General features: G+C 50.0%; 2 protein-coding genes across 3 annotated transcripts in view; one reads left to right on the top strand and one right to left on the bottom strand.

Annotated features, from left to right (window-relative positions):
* Nucleotides 1-10,722, bottom strand: part of STAT5A (signal transducer and activator of transcription 5A) — a 36,367-nt gene that overhangs the window by 6,706 nt on the left and 18,939 nt on the right. The window lies entirely within an intron of this gene.
* On the top strand, nucleotides 3,108-5,428 carry LOC103595353 (signal transducer and activator of transcription 3-like). 2 transcript variants are annotated; one of them, XR_550944.1, is made up of 4 exons: nucleotides 3,108-3,545; nucleotides 3,834-3,946; nucleotides 4,626-4,682; nucleotides 4,856-5,428. XR_550944.1 is itself a non-coding variant. In XM_008578738.1 (4 exons), exons 1-4 carry the CDS (start codon nucleotides 3,436-3,438, stop codon nucleotides 4,852-4,854), a joined length of 279 nt encoding a protein of 92 aa, XP_008576960.1. In that variant the 5' UTR covers nucleotides 3,108-3,435; the 3' UTR covers nucleotides 4,855-5,428. The 2 variants fall into 2 exon arrangements, 1 of the variants encoding a protein (XP_008576960.1); XM_008578738.1 differs by having other exon boundaries at nucleotides 4,626-4,677; nucleotides 4,851-5,428.

Below are 10,722 nucleotides of genomic sequence, written 5' to 3'. Positions count from 1 at the left end.
ACTCAGACTGGAGTCTAGCACGCTTCCCCTTCCCCATCACGAAACCGTGTTAGTGGTGTCCAGTGGGCTGAGGAAGTGTTTCTGGTAGGAATGACTGCTAGCAGCGTTGGAGCATGACCTGCAGAAGAGTGGGGGAGTGTTGTGTTTGAATGGATGTTTGAAGTGGTGGGAGGGGTGTGGACTTGTTATTTAGAATGTGCATCTATTGAAAATGAGGTACATTTTCATGTGCAAAAGCATATGTGTTTATAGGTTATATGTAAATTATTCTATATTAAACCTGTAATCTCTGGGGCTGTCCTCAGCACGGAGGGGGCAGCCCTCTGGTCTCTTCCTGTTCAGCACTTGCTGCTTTGACTCTCTGTTCTCTGTCCAGATGGTAATGAGGAGTCTCTGATTTGCCACTCCATTTTTATTTAACTTTTTTTCCCGTCTCGCCAGTTATTTAACTTTTCTTAATTGTAGAGCCAATAGTGAGCTCTTTAAAGTGATCCTTTGGGGTTAACTCCTGTGCCCTGGTTGCTTCTTAAAATGTTTTTGTCCAGGGCCGAGCCCATGGTGCACTCGGGAGAGTGCGGTGCTGGGAGCGCAGCAGCAATCCCACCGTGGGTTCGGATCCTATATAGGGATGACGGTGCGCTCACAGCACTCACTGGCTGAGCACAGTGCGGCCGGTCTTAAAAAGGACAAAAAAAAAAAGTTTTTGTCCAAATAGCACACCCCGACCCGCCAACTTCTGTTCCACTTTTTCCTGTTGTGTTTGAATCGATGTTTGAAGTGGTGGGAGGGGTGTGGACTTGTTATTTAGAATGTGCATCTATTGAAAATGAGATACATTTTCATGTGCAAAAGCATATGTGTTTATAGGTTATATGTAAATTATTTTATATTAAACCTGTAATCTCTGGGGCTGTCCTCAGCACGGAGGGGGCAGCCCTCTGGTCTCTTCCTGTTCAGCACTTGCTGCTTTGACTCTCTGTTCTCTGTCCAGATGGTAATGAGGAGTCTCTGATTTGCCACTCCATTTTTATTTAACTTTTTTTCCCGTCTCGCCAGTTATTTAACTTTTCTTAATTGTAGAGCCAATAGTGAGCTCTTTAAAGTGATCCTTTGGGGTTAACTCCTGTGCCCTGGTTGCTTCTTAAAATGTTTTTGTCCAGGGCCGAGCCCATGGTGCACTCGGGAGAGTGCGGTGCTGGGAGCGCAGCAGCAATCCCACCGTGGGTTCGGATCCTATATAGGGATGACGGTGCGCTCACAGCACTCACTGGCTGAGCACAGTGCGGCCGGTCTTAAAAAGGACAAAAAAAAAAAGTTTTTGTCCAAATAGCACACCCCGACCCGCCAACTTCTGTTCCACTTTTTCACGGGGATTCTCTCTGAGGGGTGGGGAAGAATGAGGCTGAGAAGAGGGCACGGGAGCTCGCTGACTGCTGACGTTCCTCTTTCCTTTGTTCTAGTGTCGAGCTTCGTCCATGCCCTAGACAAGTTTAACTCTCACTTCCTGTCTGCTGCTTATCTCTCTTTCCACCTTGTGCTTCAGTTGGGAGATCTGTGTATCAGCACCTGTCACACTACCCTTTGTTCCCTCTGCAGAGGACATTTAGGTCCAAGTGCTGGTCCTTTTGACTAATTTTGCTTTCAAGATCCCAGTTCCCGGTCTGAGGCTGCCTCCCCCATTACCATCGCTGTCCTATGGACTGGAGGCATGGTCCTTTCCTGCCAGGGACATCCACGTTTCCTCAGGGGCAAGGCGCTAGCTAATCATGAGCAAGGAACTAATTGCTTGAGTAATCTGCCTGCCTCTGGAGAGGCGGGTGGAAGGAGTGTGCATGAGGGGTCACTGTGAGCATGGCGGGGGGCGTAAGTGGAGTCCCTGTGTTAAGGTGGGAGTCTGCAGGGAGTTGAGCCTGCCACATTTCCATCGCATTGGGTTTTATGCTGTGAGAGTCTCTCAGAGATAAATCATCTTCCCAGGACTCCTCCCCTTTCCTTACCTTACACTGGAAGCCCACACCGTGTTTCCTTATGTCTTGAGGGAGAGGTTCTGAGCCACTTACAAACTAGATAAAATACATTTACACCTAAACTACATTTTTTGTTTGTTTGTTTAAAGTACATTTCAATCTTAGTTCTCCTTTGCTTCTTCTGTTCCATCTCGGTCTGAAGCTGTTTTTCTCAACCATTTTGATGACTAGGGATCTAAATCCTTTTCTGTCTAGGTGTCAGCTCCCCTCAGGTTTGGGCTCAAATGGTTGGATTTATAAGACACCAGACACCTGCCTTAGTAGCTCCCTTGGATTCTGCACTGAATGGTCTGTTTCTTGACCAAGAACAAACTCAGAGGGCAGTCTAAGGATCGCTTTACAGCGCCTTCTCAGATTGTCATGCCTTCTGATCCCTCAGTTTCTCCATAAGCCCCAGGCTTTGGGACGGTGCTTCTCTCAGCCCCACTCCACCTTGCCCCATGCCTAAGTGGTCTCTCTCCTGAATTCCCCAGATTTCATACCAGTGTGCCCAGGGCTCTTTGACAGCTCGGTATAAGCATTCATTGTCTAAAATTCATTTATTCCAACGCTCACATTTCTTTCTTTCTTTTTTCTTTCTTTTTTTTTTTTGGTGGCCAGTATGGTGATCTGAACCCTTGATCTTGGTGTCGTAACACTGTACTCTAACCAACTGAGCGAATGCTCACATTTCTAACTATAGAACAAGAATTATAAACAACAGTGATCATAGGCCATCGGCTCCCCACTCTCCCCCCTCTCATTTTATACATGAGAAAGAGCCTTGCCCCAGGTCTCGTAGCTATTGAAGATAGACCTCAGCCCAGGTCTCCTGTCTTCTAGTTGAGTAGACTGAATGGCACCACAAAAACATCTTCCCTGCATATAGAGGCTGCTTTTTGTTTGGTATATTTATCCAACTGGGAAGTTACTAGTGCCCTCATCTAAAAATATAATAGAGGCAGATGAGTGCTGATAGGAATAGGAAGTGTAATTCTTGGCTTTGGAACCACAAGCATTAGCACTCTCCACGTTTTTTTAAAGACTCAGTGACGTTGGTATCTGGGCTGGACACCATGCAAAGACTGCATAGGCCTGGTTCCTGCATGCAGAGAAGTTATCTAAAAGATATGACCAGGCCAGAATGGAATCCTCAGACCACATGGAGGCGGTTAAACGCTCACATTAATCTAGGGAAAGAATGAACACAAAGCTGGCATTAGTCTAGGCTCAGGTGTATGAGGGTATGCTAAAAAGTCTCTTTAGCTCAGGAAAACTTTGTGGAAAGAATTGAACTTCAGAGGTGCAAGTGCCTAGGACATCAAATATTATGCGATTGCAGCGTGCAACCCTAAGGGGCAGGTGGAAGTTTCCAAACAACCTCTGTGTAAGGATGGAGTGAATTTCAAGTCAGCCCTGGTGAGACCAGATGGCTTCTTCCTGCCCCGCACTCACAGTGAGGTCACAATCAGTAAGCCCAGATTTCTTCTTCCCAGGTGCTGCTCCATACCTGAAGACCAAGTTTATCTGTGTGACACCGTAAGTGGCTTCCCTTCCCAAATTTGCGTTCATTTCTAATGTCCTCAGTTGTCCCCCTGGGAATAGGATGCTGGGTGAGAGTTATCCTGTGATGGGTTGGAAGCCCTTAGACTGTGTTTAGTACTCAGTGTGACCTTGTGTGTTTAAAAAGCTTGAGCTTTTACTTTTCTGTTTGAAACCAGAGTTTGATGGCTTGTGTGTGTATGTTCTGTTCTTTTTTTTTTTCCCCCTCCATTGTGTCTTGTCAACCCGGCCCTTTCCCCTCCTGCTGCTCCCCATTTCCTACAGAACGACCTGCAGCAATACCATTGACCTGCCGATGTCCCCCCGCACTTTAGATTCATTGATGCAGTTTGGAAATAATGGTGAAGGTGCTGAGCCCTCAGCAGGAGGGCAGTTTGGTGAGTATTTGGTTGGTAGACTTTGTCCCTATGAGGGAAATCAGTCCGCTTCGTGTAATGCTCATGTGTACAGAGCCAAGAGCTGGTCACCTGGATTGGTAGGAGGTTCTAGAGCAGCGCTCTCCAGTAGAAATGGAATATACGCCACATGTGTAAATGTAAATTTTCGAGTGTCTACATTAAAAACAGTAAAAAGAAACAGGTGAAGTTAGTTTTACAGCATGTTTTATTTACTCCTGTAAACCCAGCATACTGTCATTTCAAGGAACAACGAGTGAGGTGTTTTTCCATTCTTTTTTTCGTGCTGAGTCTTTGAAATTCACTGGGCTTTTGACAGCTACGGCACACCCCATTTGGACTGGCTGCTCCTCAGCTGCTCGGGAGCTGTCTGCGGCTTGAGGCTGCCATGTTAAACTGGGCAACCTTAGGTCTTGTTTAAACATGGAGAGCTGGGAATGGGTTAAGGTAGAGAGGAGACTGAGCCCTTCCAGAGGCAGGTCCTGGAAGGAGAGTAAGTCTATTTTTTTTTTTTTTTTTAACCTGTCTTGGCCTTAAGAGACAAGAGCTTGGATAGCAGTGGTGGCCTGAGCCCTGTCCTCTGAAGGGCTGGGGGGTGGGGTGTCCCCTGCCAGCTACAGGGATAGGCAACTGAACTAGCTCTCCCTGTCTGTCCTTCCAGAGTCCCTCACATTTGACATGGAGTTGACCTCGGAGTGCGCTACCTCCCCCATGTGAGGCGCTGAGAACGGAAGCTGCAGAAGAGATATGTCTGAGGCACCTACCTGTGTTCCACCGCCCCTTACACAGCCAAACCCCAGATCATCTGCAACTCCTCACTTTGTGGCTCCAGATTTTTTTTTTTTTTTTTTTTGTGGCTGGCTGGTACAGGGATTCAAACCCCCATGTGAGGCGCTGAGAACGGAAGCTGCAGAAGAGATATGTCTGAGGCACCTACCTGTGTTCCACCGCCCCTTACACAGCCAAACCCCAGATCATCTGCAACTCCTCACTTTGTGGCTCCAGATTTTTTTTTTTTTTTTTTACTTCTGCTATCTTTGAGCAATTCAGGCACTTTTAAAAATAGAGAAATGAATGAATGTGGGTGATATGCTTGTATCTAAATGCAAATAGGAATGTATTCTCTGAGACCGTGGTCAGGGTACATGGAACGGGGTGGCTAGAGGGAGAAAAGGAAATCTCTTGTGTGTTTTTGTTCCCCTGCCCTCCTTTCTCAGCAGCTTATTGTTGTTGTTGTGTTGTTAGACAAGTGCCTCCTGGTGCCAGCAGCGTCCTTCTGCCTATTTCTGTAAGCTCGTGCCACAGGCCGCCTGTACTGCACCCTCCCGGCATCGCACTTTTAATCTTGCTAACATCCAAATAGAGAATGGGACGATCTAAGCCCCTAGGTTTCTTTTTTAAATTGAAGAATAGTAATAATACTTAAAGGGCAAAAAACTGTATCAGCATAGCCTTTCTGTATTTAAGAAAACCTAGTAAACAGCCTCCTTGGTGCTTTAAGCATTCAGCTTTCTTCAGGCTGATAATTCACATAAACCCTGAAATGAGCTTCAGGTCAAACCCTTAAAATACATCTGAAGCTGTGGCTTGCCCTTTGGTTTGAGGAGAACCTAAACATTTTAGAGTTTTTTTATAAGCAGATTTTTATTTTCCCTTGTAATGTGTTGGCCTTTTAGTGGGTAAGGCTGGGCAGAGGGCACTTAAAACCTTCCCTCCCTTTCTCTCTGGACTTTAGCTCCTGTTCCAGAACCTAGGTTGTTTCTGTGGGTGCCTTATCAGGGCTAGGATGATTCTGGCTTCTTTCCCCCCAGTTCACTTGACTCTACGAGTGGCATGTCTCCTTCCAGTGTCTAAAGGTCCTTTGTCCTGTTTGCTTTAGGAATCCTGGTCTCAGGACCTTATGAAAAAAGGAAAGAGTTACAGGTGAACAAGACTCAGACTATGGGGCCCCAGCGAAGTGTCTAGTTGAGCTCAGGGAAGATGGTTCTTATCCAGTTTCTTGGTGATTTCTAGCAGCACCTGTAATCACTTCTTCACTTGGCCAGTACAGGGCAAAGGCTGACTGATAAACTCGAGGTCTGCCCCTCGTGTGAGGGGCATACGCCTGGCCTCCCTTGGGGCTGGTAGCTCTCTCCTCGCCATTGGGGCCCCACATGTGAGGCATCACAGCTTGAGTGCCTGCCCCTCCTTTGGCCTTTGTGGCTGCCTGCCAGCCTCCACCAGCCAGCTCACCCTCATCGTGCATCTGGGCGCACTTGGCAGTGTGCTGGGTGGGCTTCCTCTAACCACAGGCACGGCTAGACTTGGTAACTTAAAACCACCTTGCCTCTGTGGATCAGAGTTTCTGTTCTGTTTGTTAGACCCAAATTAGCTAGTTTCTGAATTAAGGGGGTAAGGGCCTTCTCTCCAAAGTGGCCATCCCTGTCCTTGTACCCAGAAATGGTTGGCATGTAGTACTGAGCCCTCCCCTCTCCAGCAGCACTCTTAGTTCATAATAAGCTTAACTCACACACTGAGAGAATATTTAGAAAGATGAGACTTACTATTGCGTTTAAGTCATTGGGAACCGGGAACAGGGTTTGGACTTCTCTGGAGCAGATGCTGTAAAATTCTTTACAGGCTTTAGGTAGCATGCACATCTGCTTTTAACTGATTGTAGCAAAAGTTCTGAGAGGAGCTGAGACTTGTCCTGGCCCCTCCCTTAAAGAACGGAGTCCTCAGGACTTGCCCACTTCTCCACTGCCCCTGCCTGTCCCCAGCCCAGCCAAGGGACTCCCATGGTTCTCTTAACCTACCTATACAGTGGTTTGTAAGCTGCTCTCAGCCACTGCATTCAAATTCCAATGTATACTTCATAGTGTAAAAATTTATATTATTAATGGGTTTTGGTGTTTTTTGTTTTTTGTTTTGTATATTGCTGTAACTACCTTAACTTCCAGAAATAAAATTTATATAGGAACCGTTTGATAGCATGGCAGCTCTGTCTGTGGCTGGTGGAGGCTCCCTTCTCCCCCGCTTAAGTTCTGAGGGGGCCTCACACACAGGCAGAACCTGGGATGGCAGCACAGAAGGGTCTTGAGAGAAGGTGGCTGCCCCGGCGCTGGGGCTGAAGGTACCTTAGCCTCATTCCTGAGTTGATGCTGGGCTCCTGTCTGAGGTTAGCCACCAGCCTCGAGGTAAGGGGTGACTGGAGGAGCAGAGGGTCACAATCCAACAACAGCTAGTGTCAGCATGGAGGCCTCCTTCCGCCAACCTCTCCCTCCCTTTACCCCCTCCCAAAGCTGCTGCGTCCTGTCTGGGGTCAGATAAGCCACCTAAGGGGGGCTGGGGTGTAGATACAGTGCTCTCGCCGCACCCCCCAAGCCTCCCCTTCCACACTTGGCTCCATTATCACTTTCTCTTCACTCAGTGGGGACAACACGTAGACGCTTCACTGGCTGACTGTTGCGGGGCCCCTGGGCAGTCAGTGGTGATAATTGAAGGAAGCGTGCACCGTGCACCGACATTAGCTCTCACTCTGCTTCTCCCCACCCCCTGCACTCGCGCTGAGTGCCATGGAGATGAGACGAGCTGAGCCTGTGGGTGAGATACACTCCTTCCCCTGCAGAGATGGAGCAGGAGATTAGTGCCTTCCCGCCCCTGCCAGCCCTGCCCTGGGCCGCGGTGACTCCCTGGGTGCAGGCTGCAGGCTCTGTCCCCCCTTCCCTCGCTCTGAGCTCTGAAGAAACCTGCCCGCAGGTCCTTGCTCCCCAAACCCCTGCCCCAGGGAGTGTGTGTTCCTGAGTCTAAGCCCCGTCCCCCACCCGCATGACAGCTTCTGGACTGGCTGCAGCTTGGTCCCAGGGGGTCCCGATGGTGAAGCCAGTCAGTCCTCCTCTCTCTGCCCAGTCTCCCTCACCATCTGGACCAACCGTTTGAAAACATAGCAGCAGCTGGATGGTGCCACCTGCTGGTCTCTGGTTAGAGGCCAGGGGAGGATGGGACTGCTGCTGAGGCTCTCACAGCTGTCCCTGGCCCCTGGCCCCAGAGGGTTGCAAATCACCTTGGCCCTGGCTCTCAGCTGACAGCTTCAAGACTGCTTACAGCTTTGGCTGATGAGGAGAAATCTGGATCAGAGTTCTACCAGTGATTCCCAAGACCTTGAGTCCCTGCTTTCTTGGGAATGTGTGTCCCCTAACCCAGTTCTTTAGCCTTCTGAAAAGCACTGACAGTATTCTGGGAGGTCAGCATCTTTTAAACCACAGAAAAGGGAGCAGAGTTGTAGCTGCAGGCTAAAAATTCCAGCAGCTGCCACAGGAGGGAGGGACCAAAACAACTCCAGCTCCAGGAAGACTCCCGCCAGCTCCCCAGACCAGGAGCCACACCAGCAAACTTATGAAAAAAATATTTTATTCAAAAACACTGTTTACACAAATGTGTGGCCTATGTACAAAGAACAAAAGAATCCCTCTTCTCGGCCCCACCTCCCTTCAGAGATGTTTAAACCTGGGACTCCCAGCCTTCCGCGCTCGCTGCCCTGGCTGCATGTGGCATGGCCTCTGAGGGAGGACTGGGCAAGGCTGGGAGCAAGGCCTGCTCAGACCATAGCTGGTTATGCAACAGCGTGAGGCCTCTTCCAGATTCCACCTCCCAGCAGCATCCAACGAGAGCGGCTCTGCCCCACACTCCACATGCCACAGGCATGCAGCAAGTGGCTGATCTGCTGCTGTCTCTTGCCGTGTTTTTTTTTTTCCAGGAGGGAGGGGATCAACCCTACAAGTCCCAGGCCCCCTGTTCACCCACCACATCCTGGACCAGTCTCTCCCTCCTCTCCTGTAAGCAAGGCTGCAAACAGGCAGGGACAGAAGGCCGGGGAGGGGATATATGGTCACGTAGCATGTGGGCAATGGAATCACAGACTCAAAGCCCAAGCCTCCCCCCTCCACCACAAGCTCAAGGACAAGAGACCAAGAAAGTACAAACTCAGAGCAGCTCTGACAGCTCTGACTCAAATTAACCCAGCTCTACCTTGTTAAGGACGTGGCCATGCCCTAGACAAGCTCTGAGAGTTTGCAAAAAGCCTGGAGTCCACATTCAATAAAGTATAAAATATTACTCAAGCATGAACCCCAATCTCTCTCCTGAGGGAAAGCATCAATTAGACCAACACATGTGCACGCGGACAGATGCGTGTACATACGTGTACACACACACGCTTGGGGGCAAAGCTGCTCACTCAGGAGTAACACTTAAGCTTAGAGACATTCCCTGTCTCCCTTCCCCTTCTTGAATAATTTCATTCAAAAAGCTGCTAAGCAGATAAAGGATGTGGGAGGAACAGGTTTGCCTGCTTTGAGTACCTGCAACAACGGAAGCTCAGTCTCTTCCACGACAGAGACCCAGTGGGCTCTCAGATGTCTTGATCTGAAGAAGGCGGCTGCTACTGCAGCCACAGATCACGACTGCGGAGGCGAGGCAGGCACACACAGCGCGCACGAACAACACACACGCACGCGTACCCAAGCTGCCCGACAGAGACCCAGTGGGCTCTCAGATGTCTTGATCTGAAGAAGGCGGCTGCTACTGCAGCCACAGATCACGACTGCAGAGGCGAGGCAGGCACACACAGCGCGCACGAACAACACACACGCACGCGTACCCAAGCTGCCTGCAAAGGCGTCAGCGTGCACAGCAATACTAAAGTCACAATATGACCTCTCCACATTGAATACTGCTGCCAAAGAGAAGTATGGGATTCAAACACTCATGAGAGGGGGCCTCTGGCAGTGGCGAAGAGACCAGCGGGGGCGGAGAGGTGAGGGTCAAGACTACCCATGGGTCGGCGTAAGAGATCCTCCACGTGCCGGGCTACATCCATGGTCTCATCCAGGTCGAATTCTCCATCCTGGTCGAGGACGGGGTCAGGACTGGTAAAGAGAGGGACGTCAGAGGGAACTGGCATGTCTCACAGCCCCAAGGTCTTGGGGGACAGCCCCCGGCTGCTCCCCACTCAAACCAGAGTCTCATGGGGACAGGGCCAGTTCTGGCCAACCCCCCCCACGAGCTGGGTAGCAGTCACTGGCTCCGTGGGAGACACCCCACTTCTATTTGCATCTCTCGCTACCTCATTGAATGACCTCAGGGAGTTCATTTCCCCTCTCCTTGTCCTCACTGGCTGGGCCAATGAGCCCTGCCCACCTGCAATGCTATTCAGTTAAATCGGAGGCAGCACGCCATGCACTGAGCAACGTGGCCTTGTTAGGAAACTTGCTCTGGGCCACCTGCCTGGCAGGTAGCGGAGGCAGGATTGGAATCTGGGTCATTGTGACTCCCAAGCCTGTGGTGGTCCCACTGTAGCTTGCTGACACCCCTACATCCAGCCTAGGCCCACCCACAGCTCAGAAGAGAATTAATTCTCTACCCTGTTCCACCCGACTCCTGAGAACAACCACCCCACGAACAGCTACCCTGTATCAAGCCCTTATGACAGCCCCACCTGTGTAAAGGCTTTACCTGCACTGGCTCACTTAATCCTCACCGCAATCCATGAGGTAGGTGTTTATGACTCCTTTTACAGATGAGGAAACTGAGCACTAGAGAGGCTCAGTAATTTTCCCAAGGTCACACAGCTAGTCAGTTACCAGAGTCAGAACTGGACCCTGCTACGTGTAGCTTCAAAATGCTCTATGCCTTTTCCTGGCCGACACTGCCTTCCCTGCCCAGGCTGGGTGGTCTCAGACCTAGAGGAGCTCTGGGTTCCTCCGTCCACCAGCCCGCCA

Source organism: Galeopterus variegatus, unplaced genomic scaffold (genome assembly GCF_000696425.1).
Source record: "Galeopterus variegatus unplaced genomic scaffold, G_variegatus-3.0.2 Scaffold1751, whole genome shotgun sequence".
Taxonomy (NCBI): Eukaryota; Metazoa; Chordata; class Mammalia; order Dermoptera; family Cynocephalidae; genus Galeopterus; species Galeopterus variegatus.
This window is presented reverse-complemented; position numbering and strand designations above follow the sequence as displayed.